At 38.9% G+C, this 24,567-nt stretch overlaps 1 protein-coding gene across 2 annotated transcripts in view; it reads right to left on the bottom strand.

The window, feature by feature from the left end:
* The window catches only part of GMDS (GDP-mannose 4,6-dehydratase), a 458,968-nt gene that overhangs the window by 251,370 nt on the left and 183,031 nt on the right, over positions 1–24,567 (bottom strand). For both annotated transcript variants that reach the window (XM_072152473.1, XM_072152474.1), the window contains 2 exons: positions 12,619–12,811; positions 9,819–9,923 (listed from right to left, as the gene is read on the bottom strand). In XM_072152473.1, the coding sequence (XP_072008574.1) occupies positions 9,819–9,923; positions 12,619–12,811 (298 nt within the window). The remainder of the gene's footprint in view (positions 1–9,818; positions 9,924–12,618; positions 12,812–24,567) is intronic.

Here is a 24,567-nt window from a genome sequence, read left to right as displayed (position 1 = left end):
TTACTTTTCTAAACACAATCAAAACCTATTTTTTAACAAAACAGTAGGTACATGTCTGTACTTTTGGGGGTTTTGTGAAATCTATACACAAAAGTCAGCAGCAGAGTAAATATTTACTAGGCGGTGGAATTACAGTTGCTACCTACTCTTAGGTTCCATTACATGCTGCGTATCAGTCAACGCTCAACAGTATGTCATTATTTAAGTGATTTTCTTCCTATGTGTTATGTTGCTAGGACAGCCAGGTAATACAAATACAGGTGCAGGCTCCTGAATTCTAAGCACATTTCTCAATGGTTCCCTCAACAAACCTGTACAACAAATATAAAATTACTTGTTAATGGAACTGCTAATGGGCAGTAGTATAAGAGAAGCACATCTAGAGAGGTAATGTCCCTTTCAATCCTTTGGTTTTAGTTTATTCAGGTTTTTTTTTTATTATTATAAACAAATTGACACAGTATCTCTTTTGTTTTAGAGATGGGCTATTTTCCAGGAATTTTTTTTATTACACATGGTTGCACAACCTGTTTATAGATGGTGATATTACCAGACTGCACTAATTTTCATGCTAAAATAAAAATAATATACCTATGGGTAAAGTTTGAGGGGAGGATTCTCACACCGGACTGACAATCTGATAAAGGTTACATTTGAATGTAGTTTGTATGTGCTCCACATGTTTGTGTGGGTTTCTTTAAACAATACAAAAATTGGTTAATAAGTTGTGGATATATAAATAAAATAAAAAGCAAAACACAAGGTTAATCATCTGTGTCCTCCATTGGTGTCTTGTAAGGAATTTTTTGCTGCCAACCAAAATAATCTGCATATGACGCATCACCCTATATAACCACAGTTATTATTTGATCTGAAAATAACGTGTCACATCTAATCCCCAATCTATGAGCAGAGCTGCAACTTCAAAGCCCTTCTAAATATGTCTGGGATAAATATAGACGTTTGCAAACTACATGTTTTACATGCCTCAATAAATCTATTTACCATGTCGGCAAATGCTGGTTCTGAAATCTAAGGTCATGAAAAAGCCTTCTTTTCAGTATGGAAACACTGCCTGTGGAAATAGTTTATATCATGTAGCTTTGTGACGGGCTCCTTGATGAGCATTACAGTGAGCATTACTCTCTCTTTATTGAGAGAGGCTGGAAATAAATCAATGCCTATATTTAGGACTTCTAATATCAACATCAAATATCACATTTCACACTCATTCATAAGCAAATTGATAGCTTATTACCACACAGCTATTCCAAAAAAGTCATATGTGCCAACACTGAATTCAGTTACAATTAGATCTGGGTCTTGGTGTTGGCTGAGCACCTGATTGGTGCAACATTTAAAACATTTGTTATATTTTTTGTCATCGGCACCACTAGAACTCTTATGCCATAATTTGTCTGTAAAAACGGAGATCAGGAATTTCTGTAGATCATAACACCAATTAAGGACCAGCAATAAGCTAAAAGCCCTCTCGGGTAGGGCATACAATATCTTATTTAAGAATTTTCCCTTTTATGTAAAATCTCACCTGTTCCTATGAAAAAAAATTGTCCAAAGGGATATGGAAATGAGCTTAGAGTCACTTCAGAGGCTGAAAGAGGAGTTTCACGTCACGTACTTAGAACTAATACATTGAAGCTAAAGAATCTCATCTTTCAAATCACATCAGCATTGTGGTTCTTTTTTACAGAAATGGAGATGCAGAGAGTAAGACATAACTGGCAATGCGAAATGCAGATTAAAACAAAAATCCATTCTATGTATTTAATTGCTTTTATCTTTGGTTCGCCAACTCATAAAAGCCTGATGGGATTTAAAAGATGAGGTACTTTTTTACCTTGAATTTTTTTCGTATTAAATTAAAGAAGCTTCTAGAATTAACTAGCTTCAGACAAAAATTAATCGTTAAGTGGTTAATTTTTATCTGCCTCTTGCATTCCCAAATATGTCCAAAACTATATATCTGCTTCTATACCACATAATTCTGGCGTGATTTGAAAGATGACATTCTTAGCTTTAATATGATAGCAGAATCATGGTTTTTGATGCTATACAGCCCAAGATAGTGTTGTTTGAAGTAGCACACCCCATGCCTGCACACTGCCTATAGCCTGCGCCTGTTCAGATGCAGGCTATAGCGCAATTGTATGCCAGGTCAGAACTGGCGCAGAAGATCCCAGTGGTAAATCGCAACACTGTACTGCCTGCCCAGGAATTTATCAGGAGATCAGAGCCTTCTGACAGAAGCGGCGAGTGCCAGGTGCACCATTAAGCGCCAGCTTTGATCAATGTGCCCCATGGTATACTTCTAGTATGCAAGTCTGTGTTTCTCCTTTTGCAGATTAAATATTTATTAGGGTATCCAGTTCTGTTTGTCAGTTTGAGTTTATCGGTGGAGACTTTTCATTAACACCAATTGACCATTTTGACACACTAACTGGAAGAAGACCAAATCCGGGATGCAAAACTAGCAGAGCGCACTGGCTTGTATTCTGCACTATTCAACCTTCACCTTCAAATTACCAGGAGTTAATTTCTACTAAAATGTCCCTTTTCCATTTGTGGGTTCATACTGCTACAGGAATATAAACACAGAGCTCAAGGTGTTCACTATTTACAGCACCTCACAAAACAATTTTATGGCCTTATTAACTACCCGGTTTTATGACGCCCTCATAATTAAATAATATGCCCTAAAAATAAAATTAACAACTTTATCTTTCAAATAAAGTGTGAAATGAGTGAAACCCAGGTAACATGCAAGTCATTTACATTTATTCTCAGTCTTCTATAGACACAACCTGTCAAATATCTATCAAAAGAAATAGGCTGGAACATCAAGATAACCATGCCATTACAGGCGGTCCCCAACTTAAGAACACCTGACTTACATACGACTCCTAGTTACAAACGGACCTCTGGATGTTGGTAATTTACTGTACTTTAGTCCTAGGCTACAATAATCAGCTATAACAGTTATCACAGGTGTCTGTAATTAAGATTTATTGTTTATCCTGGTTCTTATGACAACCCAACATTTTTAAAATCCAATTGTCACAGAGACCAAAAAAATTTTGACTGGGGTTACAATAATAAAGTAAGGTTCCGACTTACATACAAACTCAACTTAAGAACAAACCTACAGACCCTATCTTGTATGTAACCCGGGGGTATTAATACAGGCAGTCCCTGGAATACCTACAAGCTGGTTCTTTAGATTTGTTCTCAAGTTGAATTTGTATGCAAGTTGGAACTGGTATATTTTATAATTGTAGCTCCAGACAAAATTTTTTTAGTCCAAGTGACAAATGTTTTTTCACAATTTTTTGCTGTCATGGGAACAAGGATTATAAATAAAGCTTCATTACAGACGCCTTACAACTGATCATTGAATCCTGGTACTAGTAACGTATCAAGAGAGCTTCACCAGAGATCACAGTGAGCAGAGGGGTGCATCTAACTAGGGGTCGTCTAAGTCGGGAGTTCTTAAGTAGGGGACCGCCTGTACAATACTTTTTTAATTACCATAAATAAAGAATAATGTTTTAAACCTGCAATAGAGTCATAATGTAAGCAAAGTTTTATACTGAATTGAAAACTCTGACCTTTACGAATATGCATGGCATGACATTAATATTCTTATCAAGCGTCTTTCCATTTCCAGGTGAATTGATACATACATTTTTTCATTTTCCTGGTAGGGGCATCGTCATACAGTTCTCCTAGTGAGCAGTAAAAATTGGCTGCTGTCAGAGCTAACAGCAATGCCAGAGGCTGACGCCATATGTACTGTATATCAGAACATTCATGTTCCAGTCGCTTATCGCTGTGTCAAAATAATGGAATGTGCATATACAAACAGTCTTCCTGCAGTCGGCATTTTCATTTGTTCTCACTTAACTTCTACACAGATTTCTATACACTGTGAATAAATGACTGCGCTATGTCTTGTCTGGCATTACTGAAATGTACAGATATACAAGATCCATTACTTTAATCTTCAGTATTTATAATCTGTTCATGGCAAGAATAAAAGTGACAGGACCAACCATTTAGACTGTTGATCATCCAACACTTACACTAAGATTCACAAACGAAAATTGTTTGCTTGACTTGTTTAATACAGCAAATGAAATAATAAAAAAAAATCCTTGCTGCCCACATGGTCTTGGCTTTTCCTATAAGCAGGAATGTGTGTGTATTCTGTATGCTTTTTTAGTGCTAAAGGTGGTTTCTTTACTATATTTTATGCACTTTTCATTCTTGGCTGATTTTGAATGATCCTGCGGTTGAGTACAACCATGGCACCCGAGTGGCTGTGCCACAAGGGCGCTGCCATATTAATACCAAATTGTTCGCTTTTTTGGCATTTCACCAACCAACCAAAATGTAAACAAATAATGAACGAATCATAACTTCCCAAAATTGGTTTCATCAAAAAATAAAATGCAGCTTTTGCCACACAAAAAAAAAACATATGTCATATGGTAAATTAAAAAAAAAAGGCAAGGGCTGGCAGGCTATATACTTGGGGGGGATGGGCTGGCAAGCTATATACGGGGACAGGATGCTGGCTGGCTATATACCGGTGGGGGAAGGGAATGGCTAGCTATATACTGGGGGAGGGGGGGCTGGTCAGCTATATACTGGCTGGAGGCTGAGACCAAAGCTTTTCCCACCATAGGCTTATGCTCGAGTCAATAGGTTTTCCCAGTTTGTGTTAAAATAAGGTACCTCGGCTTATAATCGAGTTTATACAGTACATACAAATTCAACTCAAGAACAAACCTTCAGAACCTATCTTGTACGTAACCCGGGGGACTGCCTGTACTAGGAAGTACAATTCTAGTACTTCCAGCATAAAACTTGCCCTCATATGGATTGGTAAGCTTAAAACTTAAAAGATTATAATCCTTTGTAGGTCAGGTGTTAAAAAAAATCCCTGAAAAACACAAAAATGGAAAGGATCTGTTGGACTTCTTTAAGGAAGTTATAATTTTTCATTGACAAAATAAAGGAGAGGATTTAACTTTGTAAATATTAAAAACTAATCTTGCAGCCAGGATACCACTCATGCTTCTGTAAAGAGAAAAATAAATCTCAGGATCTGCTTCCTATTAGACAGCACTTATAAACATCTGATGTAAACTTATAACACATAACATGTACAAGTAGTAATACTGTATTATTACAGCCTCACAAAGTCTGCATAACGCGGCACAATGTACTCCCATAGTCGGAGAAATTAAACTAGAAATCTGGATGCAGAAGGGAAAGATAGAGAATCATTTTTACAGACTTTTTATAAAATCTCCATGTCTGCTTCTAAGCATGGCATGGGAGAGGTCAGCCAGCCAAAAGAAATCTTTACAGTGATGTCATCAGCACCTTACCCTGGGAATATTTCTGCACATGTAATGAACATGGAGCCTGGGAATCTGGAAATGTGATATGGACACAGTCCGTCTCTTTTGGCCGTAATATACTAAAAGCATTACATTTATTAATAAAAATCAGTGTATGTAAAGCATTTTACTTTTTAAAAATAGCTGAAAATAATAAAGTTGGCCTTCAACACATTTCTGCGTCAGAGTAATATAATATAAGGCTCACAGTAATATAAGGCTCATAGTTCCCACTAAATCTCTGAAAGTAGAGAAAATTAAATTCTGGGACAACAACAAAATGTCCAGGATAGTGAAAAAGTTGTAAAAATGAAAAAAAGTGAAAAATCTCTAGAGACACACTGGTTCAATCTTTCGTCCATCCAGTGGTCTCTGCAACCATGATGTTGCTTAAATGCATAGGTGAAGCTGCTGCAGCTGAACACGCTTTACAAAGAGGGATGTGATGCGGACAATCCAGCATCAAAGGGCGTAAAATAGTGCTAATTATATAAATATGTTTTACTGAATACTGACATGTATACTGAACAAAACAGCCGTTTTGTTTTGCCTTTGCTACCCATGTATAAAATAATGCAGTCTTTAGAATTCCATTCAGTCAAATTAATTAAAAATGTTGTATACCATTGAATGAAGGCTTCCAATGGTGTCATGATGAACTATTGGTTAGACTAATTCATGCAATTCCTCATGCATTGCAGATTTACAAAACATAATCGTGTACATGATGAAGAAATGCAGACATGTACTAGTCATTCTTTCTTCAGCTAGTAGACATTTACATTCACTTCTATTGGCTCATGCAGATGGCTATGAATTACATGCCCCCAAGCATGAAGCCACTGCCCAAACAAAAGATTCATGGTTGTGTTTCTCAGTCTCTTTCTATTGTCATGGTCAGTGTAGAGGGTTAGAACTCCAGTCCAAAAAGCATATAAGCAGAGTTTTGCAGCACACTTTTTTTTTTAGAAAAAAACAACCACTCTAAGCACTTACCTCTGGCACTCCCTGGACTCTTCTTCTCTCTTGGCTTCCTGTGTAGCAGCGTGGGAAGAGACAGGTCCAAGCACTCTGTCTGCCACCAGACTGTGATTATATTTTTTCTTTATTTATATAGCGCACACAGATTCCGCAGCGCTGTACAGAGCTTGCCAAATCGGTCCGGTGTTGCCACCTGATAACATCATAGAGTGTGTGCGGGCACAGCACATGGACCTGTCTCTACCTGCACGGTCACATAGGAAGCCGAGAGGGAAGAGGAGAAATATTTAGCTTATTTTATGTATATCACGAGGGGCGGCAGCTGGGCATTGTTAGTGAGGGGAGGCTGTGAACAATCCACTTCCCAACCTAGGCTTATACTTAGAGTAAATTTTTCCACTTTTCCGTGGTAAAAATAGGTGCCTCAGCTTATATTCAGTTTAGCTTTTACTCAAGTGTGGTAATTTATTAAACTAAACCAGGCACCATCTCATTACTCAAAATTGGACATGGTATTTTATTCAATGAAATATCATAAATGTGTCACCAATATCAAAACTTCCAAATAGATAGATAAACTAATGGAATATATGTATGTATACATATAATATTCAGAAACAGAAATTGCAACAGCACTCACTATAGAACCAATCCAACTCAGGTGCACTTCCCAGGACTTGGACCAAAGTCCCTCCACATATAAAATAAAAGAAAATGGCAGCACTTCAAGAATAAGACCCGGAGCCTTCAAGAATAAGGAGCCAAAATATAGCTGCTTGACACATGTTGGAATAAACAAATATGTTTTTGTTCACATTGAAATCCAGGAATGCTGACATTTTATTTTATTATATGTGTAAAGTAAACTAGGCAGTGTAGTAGATCATCAGTGCCACCCTTAGGTGATGTAATGACACCACTACAAAAACATCTATATACACAACATAGTAAATATAGTGTCATTTAATACCTCCAAAAAATGGTGTTGGGTCAAGTGACTTCAGCTGACTAAAAAAACCCCAGAAAAACGGATGGCCTGATCTCAACAAAACACGCAGAACAGCTTCAAGTTTACCAACAGGAGAGGCAGTCGAACATAGCGGTGTGACTTGGCGTCCCCCTAAAGGCATGCAATGTGCTAGAAGATTCTTCATGTGATACATGGTACATTATACAAAATAGGACTAATATGGATCATGGATCTACACTCTCTTGGTAGAAGCAATTGTATTTTTTGTACGGATATGAACTAAACAGCCTGGGCCCAAGCGCATTAGATCTACGGAGAACCAGAATTCTTTTACATGCTGGCCCGGTCATTATTTTGTTTTAGTGGTGTCAGTATCGACACAATCCAATATGTGTTATTAGAGATAATTATTGTATTCTTACACACTCTTGTAAGAGAAATATTGGTGTTAGTTTGCATCACTGAGCACGACACCATTTAATGTAGGTATAATATGATACTATATTTACTATGTTCTATATATACATGTTTTTGTAGTGGTGCAGTTACATCACTTAGGGATGACATATAACACTACATAGTTTACTTTTTTTTGTATTATATGGTATATGACATAATATATATTGTGACACATGATTTATCAAGAGCACATCTCAAAAAGCTAATTGTAGAAGTGGCACCATGGTTCCATATTTTGCTATAGACGGTACCAAACGTACAAAAAAAGACAAAAACACTAATTGGGTGTTTTGATTAGAATTTTATGCAGCGACAAGTCTAGTTTGTATTTATATTTCAACAGTTCCCATAAATGTCAAAACTTGAACTCATAAATGCAATTATTTATTTCTTACTCTCAGGCTCTGTATACTATACTAGAAAAACAGTGCATCAATGGTTTGCTATCAAAGCTGGGACATTCAACCCAAGTGTAGTCATTTGCATGAATGTCTTGGATAAGAACACAGATAAAAAAAAATGTATTAAATCTGACTGTACAGCAAGTTTAGAGAAGATATACCAGAGAGATATAAAACTCATACATCCCGGAGTCCACTCTTAAGCATTATTGAGTAAACATCTCCATGAGGTCTTAAAATATAAAATAAGAGGTGATATTTTTGGAGTTTGTTATATAGAAGAATTATTATTTTGAGACCACAGGAGTAATTTTCTCCAATTAACTGATTTATGGAGTTACAAGATGCCACAGAGACATTTCCCCCTCCTGCTTTATATCCATTTCCCATTCATTTAACATAAGTGGTTACTTTTAGATTTTGTTTTTTTTTCTTGCCTCTACATCTAATTAAAGCTGCACATGATGTAAGCTAGTAGATTGTATTTCACAGTGTTCTGAAGGGCGATTACATTTTGATGTAGAGTCCAATGCAGTTTGCTTTGTTTCCCACACTGGGTTCCCGCCTGCTCTTGGAATGTATACATGGTTTTGTCTCTTGTTGTCCAATCTGTGTAAGCTCGAGCCAGCCTCTTATCTTATAGGGAAAAGCTATGAGGGTGTGTCTACTGCAGAGTTTGGTTGTGAAACAGAGGGCATTCAGCATTATATAAGGGATTTAAGCAATGTTTCTGTTCATCACAGATAGAGGACAAGTAATCATTGTTTTGGAGAACCAGTAAAGGGGGAAATACTGGTTACCTGTAACACTGGAGTAATTGTTTTCCCATACCCACTTGGAGCTGGCACCAAAGACTTCCTCATGCTAAGCATCTTGACATAATTTGTGGAACAAGGAATGGTCCACTCACAGAGGTAGGGTGTTACCATCCTGTACATCAATAGATACTATTATGTACCAAACAAGTGATTACCTTCACATTTGCTTGAATGCATGCACTGTCTCATGGAATCTACTACTCCTTACTCAATAATTACTAAGTGACAATTCTTTTTTTGGAAACTGGACTTTGGTATCACTTTAGTTAAAAATGGATGCTTTGTAGTAAATAACAGGTCTATAACTATAAGAGATCCACTTGTTTCTAGTGGGTTATTTTATTGTCACTGTTCTGATAAACATTGGAGATTTCCACTTATTTATCTCTAGAAAGAACAAAATTCAAAAATACAATAAAAACTCAATTGAAAAAATTGCAAGATGCATGGCATTAGACGCAAAACAACCATTTCTCTGGGATTCATATTATAGTATTAGCTACCAACAGGTGGCACATAATGTGCAGGAGGTAAAGCAGTCTATTTCTCTAAATGAGAGCTAATTTGTAGAACTAGTTTGCATATGAGCAATGAATATCTTCCAAGACTCCTCACACCTTCTTAATATCCCCCCATGGTACTACTCGGATTCTCACCCAGCCAAAGGGCAATCAACCAGAAACTATTTTCGAGATGAACGTCTAGTTTGGATGAGCATTTTTATTTTATCTTCAAGTGGGAGATTAAGAGATTGGACACTTACCTCTACGTGGGCTCTCATGGTTGAAAAGAATACCATTGACTGCAAACAGTTTGTAGGCTTCTCTAAAGTTTACCACAATCCAAAAGGCATAGAGTTTGGCAGCCCCTGCAAAACATGAACAAGGACCATAATTTTACTTTTACCCAACGGATCTTAACTTCAGCAAAAGAAATGTATGCAGCAGTCCAATCTAATGTTAAAGAAACCCTGCACAACCCGCTCAATATATACCAGTTCCTTTCATAATGTAACAGGGCCCACACACTAAATGTCAATTAGTGAAAGGAAAACAAGAAGGAAGTGTGTATAATGGCCAAAAACTATATACAAAATTTTTATTTCATTTCATAATGCAGTACCAAACAAAACATAGTTAAAAACATCTAAAAAGTACATACCGTATATACTCGAGTATAAGCCGAGGCCCCTAATTTTACCACAAAATACTGGGAAAACCTATTGACTCTAGTATAAGCCGAGGGTGGGAAATGCATTGGTCACAGCCACCCCAGTGTATATAGCCTGCCAGCGCCTGCCCCAGTGTATATAGCCTGCCAGCGCCTGCCCCAGTGTATATAGCCTGCCAGCCCCTGCCCCAGGGTATACAGCCTGCCAGCCCCTGCCCCAGGGTATACAGCCTGCCAGCCCCTGCCCCAGGAGTATGAGTAGAAAGAAGAATGTGGCGCTGTGGATGGGTGCGCTTGTAACCCAGAGAATTTTTACCAAAACACGGATTGGTATAAAAGCTAGTTTATATTTATTGTAAATGATTAAAATTTGGTTTCAAACATTGGTACATTGGTTACGCGTTTCGGGATGACCCTTCATCAGACCAATAGTGCTACAGCGCGAAGCTTGATCAGCGGTAGCTGTAGAGCCCTGCCCCAGGGTATATAGCCTGCCAGACCCTGCCCCAGGGTATATAGCCTGCCAGACCCTGCCCCAGGGTATATAGCCTGCCAGACCCTGCCCCAGGGTATATAGCCTGCCAGACCCTGCCCCAGGGTATATAGCCTGCCAGACCCTGCCCCAGGGTATATAGCCTGCCAGACCCTGCCCCAGTGTATATAGCCTGCCGCCGCTGCCGGACAGATCGCACAGAAGATATACAGGGGTCGAATATTTCTAATATGTACTTATGTACTTTTTAGATGTTTTTAACTATGTTTTGTTTGGTACTGCATTATGAAATGAAATAAAAATTTTGTATATAGTTTTTGGCCATTATACACACTTCCTTCTTGTTTTCCTTGCAGCAGTCGAATGCCACACATTGGGGCACATTGTGGAACAGTTTTCTGGCGGACTTTGCACGTTCTTTTAGGTGAAAAAGCATGATGCGACACAAATTAGGGGGTGTTCCTGTGCTCAGCCAGACCATTTGCCAGATTTATCATGCAAAGTCTGACAGAAGTGTGTTGCACGCCCTACGTTAAAAGGTACACCAGAAAAAATTAGTACACTCTGTGGGGGCATTGAAGGGAGCTCCAGATTCATGAAGAACATGCGCTAGAAATCTTGAATCTGGTGTACCCTGCACTATACACAGGCAAACTGCATTTAGTGCAGATTTCAGCACAATCCATTTTTTCCTTTTCTTAACTATTTTTGTAGTTTTGGATGTGTACTGTGGTTCATTGTCTTGCTGTATGACCCATGATCTTCAACTCAAACCAGGTTTTCATCATGTTGGGTAGGGCATTTTTTTCTAAAATCTTTTGGTTATTCTCTGAGTCCTATGATACGGTCAAGCCCTACAGTACCAAATGCAGCAAAGCAACCCCCAAAGCATTATGGATTTCTCACTGTTGGTAGGGTGTTCTTTTTCCTCATCGGGTTCGTTGCTCCATCTGTAAACAAACTGTTGCTTTGCATTGCCAAAAAGCTTTATTTATATTACATCTGTTCACATTAAATCAAGTTACATTACATCAAGAAGAATTGTGGTTCATCAAGATACTCTTTTGCAAAGATCAATTGTTGCTTTTTATGTATACAGCAATGGTTTCTTCCTTGGCCTTCACCATAAAGCTCTGCTCTGTTTAGTTTATACATATAGTAATTATTAAAACTATGATCCCGGACATTAAACCTAAAAAAAAAACCTGAAGTCCAACCTGGAACTGTGTGGTTTTTGCCACCATTTGCACCAACTTTCAAAGATATGTCAATTTTCCTCTTTTCCCCAGCTGAAATCTGTTATTGAACATTTTCTGTTTTCCAACTTGTCTAAAAAAGTGGAGTGGTGTCAGGAAAAGGGGTGTGGCCTTACCCAGGCAGCAGAAAATTCTGTCTGAACATCTCTAATTCATAGTCCTAACCTACTCCAGATATATCACACAGCGCAATTTATCTGACGCATAATAAGCCTGGGGAGTATGAGACTGCACTGGTCTATTCCCCAACACTATGTATACATGTCCCTCAATGTTTTATTGTTTTACTACTTTGGTCCACTAATTAAGAAATCCTGAGGACATAACTTTAGTAATAAGTAAAAATTTACAAAAGATATTGTACAGTCTATGAAGAAAATGAAGTGGTGCCAATAATGGTGAGTAGCACTGTATAATAACAAATACTCTTTGCACAACAACATCAGCATGTATGATGACTAAATTTATGTAATGGTTTTTAGATTTTCTATTAGAATCTCTCTCTTTAATACATGAGTTTTGTGTAAATATATTTGTGTTATATTCTAATTTATATTTATGGTGGTATGCCCTTTTTAGCATAGTATAAAATAATAACATAACCGGTACAATTTAGTAGAAGTCTGTATCAATTTTTAACTAACCATATGGAGATCGAGGGTAAAATGGAGTTGTTTCCTTTTGTGGAATTTCCTGCACTTTTCCATATAATTCACTGGTTGAGGCTTGGTAGAACTTTAGCGATTCAGTAAGGCCACAAGTTTTTACAGCATCAAGAAGACGTAAAGTGCCAACACCATCAACATCTGCTGTGTACTCTGCCAGGTCAAAGGAGATCTAAAAATAGAAGAACAGTCGGCTATAAAAATGAAGAATAAACTGGATACAAATGTTGTTGCTATAAGTAAAGAGAAGACACAGTCAGTGTAATCTAGTGTGGTACATTCTGCACAACTTCTTTAAAGTCATAAGTTGTTTTTAGACAAGATCCTTGACCCCCTACGACAGATACATTTTTGTAGCTGATCCTATGAGACACTAACGGGTCATAATATTTAAGGAATTTCAGCATATTGATTATTTTGATGAGGAAAAAAAACCTGGAGGAAATAGCATTTAAGTCAAAGAAGATTTACAAAGCATAAAAAGTTGTTGAATGGAAAATATGTTTTGCATAACTGAACCAAAGATAACAATGCAAAAACTCTACAAAAGCCTGGTTAGGAGCACCAAAAATGGCGCTGGTAGCAAGATGCAATATACATGATATTTCCATGTTTCTGGAAAATCAGAGATACCCAGTTATGTTTTAAAAGAATTAGCAAATTTATTAAAATCTTTACAAAATGCTTGTGCGTTATTCACCACTCGTGTACACATTACATTCATTGTTATTACAGAAAATATTCAGTATAGATCTAATAAAATCAATACTTGGAGGCCAGTTGAAATAACCCATGGGGAAAATACAGAAATGCACAATAACATTCAAGTAAATTATATTTCTATCTGTATAAGCACCAGAACAGCCCATATCATATTATAACGCTGAAGTCATAAGACAGTCACAATCAATGATGACAAAACAAATCAGCCACTGTTGTCTAAGCAATTCAGTCTGCAAACACAGCTTAATTCTTACAATTAGCATAGTACACACTTATGTATTTATAAACTTTATGGAACCTTGGAACAGATAGTGTCTCTGATATATTTATTAGATTGAGAATTGACCTGAAAAGTCAGACAGAAATTGATTGATATAAAACACTTATTACTGTGACTTATCAGATCAATTCTCTAGTAAATATATCAAAAGATACTATCTGTTCCAAGGTCCATAAAGTCTATAAATACATAATGCTAAGTTCACACTGGGTTTTGGCAGGTTCTGTTATACATTCCACAATGAATAGTTCAAAAAGTAGATCAGCATTCCACTTTTTCCCCCTGTTAATAGCAGATGCATAAAGGAAGGTCCATTAAAGGGCACCTACCACCCCGATTCTACCTATAAAGGTAGAAGGGGTGGTAGGTGGATGAATGGGACGTGAGGATAGCCCTTTTTTGGGCTAATCCTCACGTCCCGGGTGTCTTTTAGAAAACTTTATGGCATGTATATGCAAATTTTTTATGCGGCTACTGGGCCGTGGAGTAGCCGGACATGAGGCTACTAGTCGCGGCTACTCCAAGACCCAGTAGCCACGTTACTCCACCTACCAGGTAATCTTCGGCGCGCAGATCCTGGTAGCTGCGCGCCCTCGACTGATTCACTCGGCACAAGCGGCCTTCTGCGCAGGGGACCCGGACGAGGGCGCGCAGTTACCAGGAGCTGCGCGCCGAAGATTACCTGGTAGGCGGAGTAACGTGGCTACTGGGGCGTGGAGTAGCCGCGACTAGCAGCCTCATGTCCGGCGACTCCATGCCCCAGTAGCCGCATAAAAAAATTGCATATACATGCAATAAAGTTTTCTAAAAGACACCCGGGACATGAGGATTAGCCCAAAAAAGGGCTATCCTCACGTCCCATTCATCCACCTACCACCCCCTTCTACCTTTATAGGTAGAATTGGGGTGGTAGGTTCCCTTTAAAGTCTTTGGGGAAAGAACGGATGACCTTCCATTTACCTTACGTTTTGACTCTTGGTTACGTTCTCCTTAAACAGAAAGTTTAACGGAAAGACCACACACAGGTATGAATTAGGCTTAACCTGTTGGAAGCCAATGTGTAGTTTATTACACAAGGTCTTATTTTCATCAACACTGGTAGAATGAATGATTTGTTTACACAGTGACACTAAACCTTTATTCCAAAGAATTGTGGTAAGGACTCCTAGCAGAGACATTCAGAGTCCGAATCCTCCTAACTACAAACAATATTACAGATTTAAGCTTTCAACCACTGTGTGTGGGTGGGATAAGCAGGACATATTTCCTAGGAGGCGCATCAAAATTTACGCAGAAAGAATATAAACATAACACAGAACTCAAATGACTCTTCTTCTAACCTATCAAGGTAACAGATATGGCCACCTGACACATCTGTTTTAATAATATCTAATAAAAATATATGTTGATTTTAAAATTCTGTGTCCTGAAATAATAGCAACAAACACATAAGAAGTACCCTGCATCACTGATCTAATGTAATTACCTCTGCATTAGTGTGTAGCGTCCCATTGTCATACTGTATGCTGACAGTGAAAAAGGACAAAAACCTAATATGTACTGTTTTTAGAGTTACTGTATAGAATTTGACAGCTTTAAAGCATTTTGGGAAATTTATGTCATTGTTTGCAGAGATCTGTTAATAGCGGATGCATAAAGAAAGGTCCATTTAAGTCTTTGGGGAAAGAACGGATGACCTTCCATTCACCTTACGTTTTGACCCTTGGTTACGTTCTCCTTAAACAGAGAGTTTAACGGAAAGACCACACACAGGTATGAATTAGGCTTAACCTAATTCATATATTTAAAGTATATTTAAAAACTGTATAACTTTTCATTATAACATTTATTTGCTGAAATGGGAACGCCCCTTTAAGTGACTGTATGATAACCACAAGAAAAAAAGGAAATTAAAGATATTCGATTCACTATGGAATCACAAAGAATTATTTTGTGTCATCACAAAATAATAATAAAAGGAGGTTATAGTATATGAGGATTAAAGCAATCCATGACAGCAGAAATTATATAATCTACACACATCTCATGAAAATCCTCTGTGTCAAATACAACTCCCCAAGCTCATTGAAACAATACCACGTCAAAACGACAGCTTGAAATACAGAGCTCATGAAGTAACCACAGAAAGCTGTCATTGTTTAAAGGGGTATTCCCACAAAGATTCTTAAAATATACTCTGGATAACAAAATAACACATTCTTTAATTCAATGTTAGTAATAAAAATACAGCATTTCACAGATATAAGTCCAACCTGTCTCATTGACATATTATTCTCCTGTCTGACACTGCAGTGAGCTGCTCTCTGCACCCCAGCCCCCACCCTTGCATTACTAGACAGGCTCACAAACAGACTTCCTGCTGAAGAGCAACACATCGTGAGGAGAGTAAAGCTACAAGCTACAGATAGATAAGGTCTTTATCCAGGGGAGGGAGGCATATAGAAGAGCTATGGGTCTTTCCTTCCAAACCACAATTTAGGAGAGAACCATAAGCCATGTACTATAGTACCATATACATTTTTTTTTTTTTTTTTTTTACAATTCTAGGCTCATGTAATTTTATTGTAAACTCCATATCTGGAATCCTGCATTAACAAACCCCTCTCTCCATAGACATATCAAAAAACATTAACAAAAAAAGTAAAAAATTAACCCCTTATTTTTAACTTTACTTATCCTTATTTATCTTTACTTATCTTATCTTTACTTTATCTGTAAGTAGGGAGGATAGAGAAGCCTGATGTGTTTGCATAACTTAAAAATGTTTCCTATATCCACTTGTATACTATGATGCTTGTAAACAGAGTTCACAGAATAGTGACCATTTTATTAAAAAAATAAACGCTGATATGAATTACAACATGGATGATAAAGACTGATAGACTGACTTATACAGGCATGTTACAGCTTGTAAGTAGCAGTAGATGGGAAAAAAAATAGGACTAGTGGGAAGGTTCTCTCTTACTGGAGGACATGAGTAAGAGAGATGTAAAAGATAGCCAATTCATTTTTCCTTATTTGTGCCATGGGAATCTTAGCCTAAGAATAAATGTGGGAGGCCTTTTTCCCTGCTTCGCATTTCCACAAGCAGAGCGCACTTATATGTGAAAATGTCTCTGTAGCCCTTTACAATGTTAAAATCCAGTTTACAAAAAAATGGATTTTCCCAGGATAATAAAATGTAGACCCCAGCTCCAAAACACTATGAAATCCATATTACTATGGTAACCGCTGATGCCAGTAGCGGGGAGTAGGAAACCACTAATTGTAGGGCTCCTGGAACAATGAAAGTCACAAAGTTAATCTCAAGTTGCAGAGCAAAATTATTTTAGCATAAGCTGCCCATAGAGAATGTCTGAATGTCGTAATTTAGAGGTATTCACACAATTCTGTTAACAAAATGGCATGATTAATAGAAAAGAAATGGGGTTGACCCTTTTTTATCAAGTTTGTATTGACTTTCCTTGAACTTGGCGACACTAAGGTTCTGGATGTAACAGGCACAAAGGCAATTCCCACTTCTGTCCTGCAATGCCATCTTCATTGCAAACAGGAGTACTGCAGTATAAAGAAGCTGTTGGCACGGCACAAGTGTTTTCTCTGAAAATGTAGTCACATGTGTACCAAGGCTTGTGAATGCAAGACAGATACAACAATCATTAAGCACGGTTTGACAGTCCCCAATTCACTTTAGTGATGAATATTAACACCCTAAGGGCAGAGGCCTTTTTCAGCTCAAGGACACATTTTCCAAATCTGAGATGCATTACATTATGCGGTAATAACTTTGGAATGCTTTAACATATCCAAGTGAAATACTTCACATCATTATAGTTGTAAATTTGGATCTTATACGTGATGTGAAAAAAAGTAAAATTTACCAAAAAAATTGGAAAATGTAAATTTTTTTATGTTTGAAATATTCTGCTTTGCAGATAAATAGTTGAGGCATCCAGATTAAATCACACACTATATATTACAGTCACCCAATTTTAAACACAAAAAACTGAAACTGGGAAAACTGATTGACTTGAGTATAAGCCCCGTATATAGCCAGTGCCTGAACCCCATGTATATAGACAGTGCCTACCCCCCCACCCCATATATAGCCAGCAGCCGCCTATTGAGTTTAAAAAAATTAAAAAAGGTTTGTACTCACCTTCCCGATGCCCCCCGCAGGTTAATAGTAATAATAATTTTTTATTTCTATATCGCACACAGATTATGCAGCACTGGAGAGCCTGCCAAATCGGTCCCTCTCCCAAATGGGGCTCACAATCTAATCAACCTACCAGTATGTTTTGGAGGGCCGGATTAAGGTTGGTGGGGGCCCCCATTGAATGTAGTCCAGACAGGGAACAGCAATTGCTATATACCACCCCCCAGCAATAGCTATATACAGCCTCCCCAGTATTCACCACATATGGCTCCTCCAGTAATCACTATATACAGCTCCCCAGCAATCACTATATACAGCTCCACCAGCAATCACTATATACAGCCCCTAATAATAAATATATATAGCTCCCAAGAACTCCCTACATACAGTCCTCCAGTAATCATTATGTAAAGCCCCCCAGCAATAACTATATACAGCCCCAGCATTAACTATATACACCCCCTATAATAACTATATACAGCCCCTATAACAACTATATACACGCCCTATAATATCTATATATACCCCCTATAATATCTATATATACCCCCTATAATATCTATATATACCCCCTATAATAACTTTATACACCCCTATAACTATATACAACCCCTTTAAGAAAAACTATATACAACCCCTATAAAAAAAACTATATACAGTCCCCCTATAAAAACTATACACAGTCCCCCTATAAAAACTATACACAGCCCCCCTATAAAAACTATATACAGTCCCACTACAATAACTATATACAAACCCCCTATAATGACTATATACAGCCCCTATAATAACAATATACAGCCTTCCTATAACTATATACAGTCCCCCTATAATAACTATATACAGTCCTAGATAAAATAATAAAATTGTACTCAACTTCCATTGTTCCCTCGATGCGCGCCATCTTCATCTTCCCTTGCAGTGTCAGGGTAGATATTGGATGTAAACAAAGATGCCGGCGCCCTGCTACATCTTTGTTTACATCTAATCGTCTATGGCAGAGCGGGGAACTTATTGTACTTCTAAACTAAAGTCAGACACATCAGCAAGATTCAGCCCGGTGCCAAATACACGGTTGGCAGTTTAGTGGGGGCGCACCCCTATGATCCGGCCCTGCAAACACAGAGAGAACATAAAACTTCTTTGCAGATGTTGACCCTGGGACAAGATCCCCAAGCCCTGGAAGGCTGTGATGCTAACCACTTGGCCATTGTTCCCGTCTTTAGCTCAGACTTCAGCTCCCCACGGGGTTATGTTACATACACCATGACGTCAGCCACTTTATGGCAGTGCACACACTATGATGTCAGCATGCGGCTGATGTCATGGTGTGTACGACGGGACCACTTGGGGAGCCAAAGACATAAGAGAACCTGCGGAGGCCATCAGAAAGGTGAGTACAAAGGTTTTTTATTTCATTGACTCGAGTATAAGCCGGGTTTAGGGTTTTCCAGCACATTATACTCAAGTATATATGGTACTAAATAACATTTACCATTTACCTTTATTTTCGAATGATTTTTAAAATACATCCTTTTATTATTTTAGGATGTTAGTACATTTAGAAATTATCAGGAAAATTTACATATAAAGTTTCAAAAGAGATTTGAAACCTCATTAAATCCCCTCATTTTGTCAAACTGTCATTTTGTCAAATTATGCAAAACAACTTTTAGGTTGTTACTCAATACTTTATGTGTCTTGTAGCTGTCTAATCATGACAAGTTATCTCGACCTTGGTCTTCAACCAGTTAAAGTTAAAATTTACAATTTTACTAAATTGTATTACTGTTTTAGCTCCTATCACTTGCTAGGTTGGTCAGTGTAAAACTTCAGAGTTTGGGCGTGGAATCACTAACCAGACACTTCACGATGCCTCTAGTGCTGTGTCCTGACAATGTGGTTAAATTATCAGGGACCAGGTTTATATACACTTTCATTTAGCTTCTGAACATTCTACTAGTATCTGACACATAGAAAAATAGTTGAGACAGATTAGAGATGATGAGATCCATAAGATGCATATTACACATAACATTATCAAAGCCATTACATAATGTCAGCTCTACTATATACCTCCCTCCCTCTACCCTGGATAAAGATCTTATCTTCCTGTATCTTGTAGCTTTACTATCCTCAAACTGTTTGCTAGCCGGAACTCTCTTTGTGTGTGTTTGTACGAGCTTGTCCTGGAAGGCAAGGGTGGGGGCTGGAGGCACAGAACAGCTGAGTGCAGTGTCAGACCGAAAAACAAGATGTCTGCCAACCCTAATGTCAAAAGATTATCGATCATATCCAGGTATAACCAAAATTATGTACACCAGGAATGATAGACAAAGGTTGGAATTATATCTGTCAAATGCTGTATTTTTGGTAATAACATTGAATAAGAGAATGTGTTATTTTGTTATCCTGAGTACATTTAACCCCTTCCCACTCTGCACTCGATATATCGGATGCTGAGCGCAGTAACTTAGCGCTCAGCATCTGATATATCGGACACAGCTGATGCCGGTTTAGCTCAAGATCTGAGCTGAACTATCATCGGGATATACGGGGTTCCGGCTGTAACTAATAGCCGACACCCTAATGTAATACCCGCGGTCGGAGTGGGCTCCGTTTGCGGGGGTGTAACCCGTGCTGACCGCGGCATTTAACCTGCCTTTGCGGGGTGTTTCCCTATGATCGTCCTCCCCCTGCGCTGTCTTTGGGGGGCGCCGATTGTTACTATGACAGCCCTGGGGTCCAATCAGGACCCCAGAGCTGCCTGTTGGAAGTGCCTGAAAGATGGCGTCGATGACGCATGTGCATAGGCTGACACTGCTAATACCCTGCAATACATTAGTACTGCAGAATATTATCATGAACAAGTAATCAGGTGACTGCTTGTTGATGTCCCATGGCAGAAACAGTAAAAAAAAAAAATCTTATTCAATAAAAAATAAAGTAATATATCAATAAAAATGCCCATAAGCCCCATAACATATAAAGAGACAAATAACACAAAAAAGTCCAAATCAAAACACAAACCCCACATATATAGTATCACCACATCCGTAACAACCCGTAGAATAAAAGTAAATTATTGAACCTGCATGATGATCACTGTAAAAAACAGCTAAAAATTATGATTTTTACCTATTAAATCCCTCAAAAAATACAATAAAAAGTGATAAAAAAAAAACATAAGACAGGTCCATAGCCAAAAAAGTAAAAATGTTATGCCACTTGGAATACGGCAATGCAAAAATGATAGATTTTTCCCCAAATTAGGGTTTTATTTGGCAAATTAAGTAAAACAAAATAAAAAATATTCCAGTCTGGTATCCCCATAGTCATATCGACCTATAGAATAAAGATAACATCATTGTTAGGCTATATGGTGAACACACAAAAAAAAAATCCAGTGTAGAATTGATGCTTTTCTACTCCTGCCCTGAAAAAAATGTTCCTAAATTTTCAACAATAGGGAATAACAACCCTGAAATGGTAACACTGGAAAAAGCATCTCATCTCGCTAAAAAAAATGCCATCACACAGTGCCAATAACAAAAAAGCTAAAATTTTATAGCCCGCAAAAAGGGCCAATGGTGAAACTAATCACTCGAGTATATGCCTAGGGTAGAAAAACATTGGTCATAGCCTTTATACCTTTTACATACAAGATAGGTTCTGTAGGTTTGTTCTTAAGTTGAATTTGTATGCAAGTTGGAACTGTATATTTTATCATTGTAACTCAAGAAAAAAATTTTTTGGTCTCTGTGACAATTGGATTTTAAAAACGTTGGATTGTCATATAAACCAGGATTAAAAATAAAGCTTGCAGACGCCTGTGATAACTGTTACAGCTGTTTATTGTAGCCTAAGGCTAAAGTACAGAAAATTACCAACATCCAGAATATCTGTTTGTAACTAGGGGTCGTCTGTAAGTCAGGTGTTCTTAAGTAGGGGACCGCCTGTATATAGCCAGCCTCTGCCCCCCCAGTATATAGCTTGCCAGCCTCTGCCCCCCCCCAGTACATAGCTAGCCAGCCTCTGCCCCCCCCCCAGTACATAGCTAGCCAGCCTCTGCCCCCCACAGTATATAGCTAGCAACCTCTGCCCCCCACAGTATATAGCTAGCCAGCCACTGCCCCCCACAGTATATAGCTAGCCAGCCACTGCCCCCCACAGTATATAGCTAGCCAGCTACTGCCCCCCACAGTATATAGCTATCCAGCCTCTGCCCCCCACAGTACATAGCTAGCCAGCCTCTGCCCCCCACAGTACATAGTTAGCCAGCCTCTGCCCCCCACAGTACATAGCTAGCCAGCCTCTGCCCCCCACAGTACATAGCTAGCCAGCCTCTGCCCCACAGTATATAGCTTGCCAGCCTCTTCCCCCACAGTATATAGCTTGCCAGCCTCTGCCCCCCCCCAGTATATAGCTAGCCAGCCTCTGCCCCCCCCAGTATATAGCTAGCCAGCCTCTGCCCCCACCCCCCAGTATATAGCTAGCCAGCCTCTGCCCCCACCCCCCAGTATATAGCTAGCCAGCCTCTGCCCCCACCCCCCAGTATATAGCTAGCCAGCCTCTGCCCCCCAGCACACAAACTTGAATACAGTACGGGAACTTACTGGAATCCACAGATACCAAGGTACAAGCAGGTACCACTCCGTTGGGTAACCTGCACCCAACTTCACAGAAAGAGTTGTCTGAAAACAGAGTTTTACACAAAACTCAAACTTTGAGGTGTTAAACAAAAGTGTTACCAGGCAAATCCTTTATAGACTAATTCCAGGATGTTTACAATGATGATCTGATTAATTATATTAATCAGGGAAACCATGATAATGGAATTATTTGTGTTGCTCAGGCCAGTGCTGCAGCAACTTCACTGTATGCCTGGTTAGGCAGGGGTGAAAAAAAAGATGGATAACGTGGAGAGCTTAAAGTGCTGTTCAACAAAATGATCAGTGAAGGAGCTGGGTGTTGGACCAACCTTATATTGATCAGCAAACATGTAATATGCATATGGGGGGGGGATCATCTTTTCATAGTTTAATTTGAAAAAAGAAAAAGACGGTTGAAAAAAGACACGTGTCCATCAAGTTCAACCAAGGAAGGGAAGGGATTGGATGAGGAGGAGATTTATGGGAAAAAATTCTATATAACATAACCATCAATGTTATTTAGGTCTAGACCCTTCTTGAAGCTGTCCCTGTTGTGACCAGCGCCTGAGGCAGTCTATTCCACAGATTGACAGTTCTCGTTGTAAAAAAAAACCCCGTCACCTCTGGTAATTAAACCTTGATTTCTCCAGATGGAGACGGTGCCCCATTGTTTTTAAATTTGATTTAATCTGGAACAACTTACCACAATATTTTTTGTATGGACCATTCATATATTTGAATAAATTAAGTCCCCTCGTAGTCCAGACTAAATAAATCTGGTTGCTTTAATCTTTCCTCATAACCAAGAGCCTCCATACCCCTTATCATTTTTGTTGCTCTTCGTTGAACTATCTCCAGCTCCAGGGCATCCTTTCTATAGACCAGAGCCCAGAACTGGACATCATACTCCAGGTGAGGCCAAACCAATGCCTTGTATAGTGGTAATATTTCATCCCCATCCCAAGAGTCCAAACCACTTTTGATACATTACAAGATCTTTAATTTATGATCTACTAGTACGCTCAGGTTCTTCTCAACAAGGGACTCTCCCAGATTTACTCCTCCAAAGACATATGTCGCCTATGGATTATCATACCCCATAACCTTACATTTATCCACATTGAACCTCATTTGCCAAGTGGATGACCACACATTCAGTTTGTCCAAGTCACAATGCAGCCTATGAACATCCTCCATAGACTAAATTACACTACAAAGCATGCAAAAATAGACACAGTGCTAATAATTCCTACCTCTATATCATTAAGTAGTGGGCCAAGCACAGAACCCTGGGGTATACCACTCATAACTGGTGACCATTCTAAATAGGAATCATTGACCACAACTCTCTGGATACGATCCTTTAGCCAGGTTTCAATCCAATTACAAATGATTCCTACCAAAACAGTAGACCAGGGGTCGGGAACCTATGGTTCGCGAGCCAGATGTGGCTCTTTTGAAGGCCGCATCTGGCTCGCAGACAGGGGTGAGGGATTCGGGCGCCCACCATGTAATTCCATCGCACCTGTCTCTAAGACAGGTGCAATAGACATGCCGAGCGACGCAGTCCCTGCGTCGCTCCGTACTATGCAGGACACAGGCGGCCAATGACGTCACAGCGCCTGTGTCTCTGCGCGGAGGTGCGGGAAGTCAGAACCGCGGGAAGACGGAGCTTTCAGTAGTAGAAGCGGTGAAGAAGCGGTGTGGAAGCAGAACTTCATGTAAGTATAAGCTTTATTATGGTTTTTTTTGGCAATTTCTGTATTAAACTGGGGAAGGGGTGGCCTATGGGATCGGGATACTTTTTTTTTTACTGGGGAAATGGATCCTTTTTTTACTGGGGGATCCGCATAATAAATATACTGGGGGATCTGCATACTCAATATACTGGGGGATCTGCATACTCTTTATACTGGGAGGACTGGGGGATCTGCATACTCTTTATACTGGGAGGACTGGGGGATCTGGATGCTCTTTATACTGGGAGGCTCTGTATATAGTTAGAATTGATGCGGAATTCTATATAGTTGTACATAATATAAACTGGCAGGTGGCTATATTAGGCTGTAAATAAATTAACTGTGAGGGGGGTC

The sequence above is a fragment of the Engystomops pustulosus genome, chromosome 5, assembly GCF_040894005.1.
Source record: "Engystomops pustulosus chromosome 5, aEngPut4.maternal, whole genome shotgun sequence".
Taxonomy (NCBI): Eukaryota; Metazoa; Chordata; class Amphibia; order Anura; family Leptodactylidae; genus Engystomops; species Engystomops pustulosus.
Note: the sequence above shows the minus strand (reverse complement) of the source record. Positions and strands in the feature narration are given on the sequence as shown.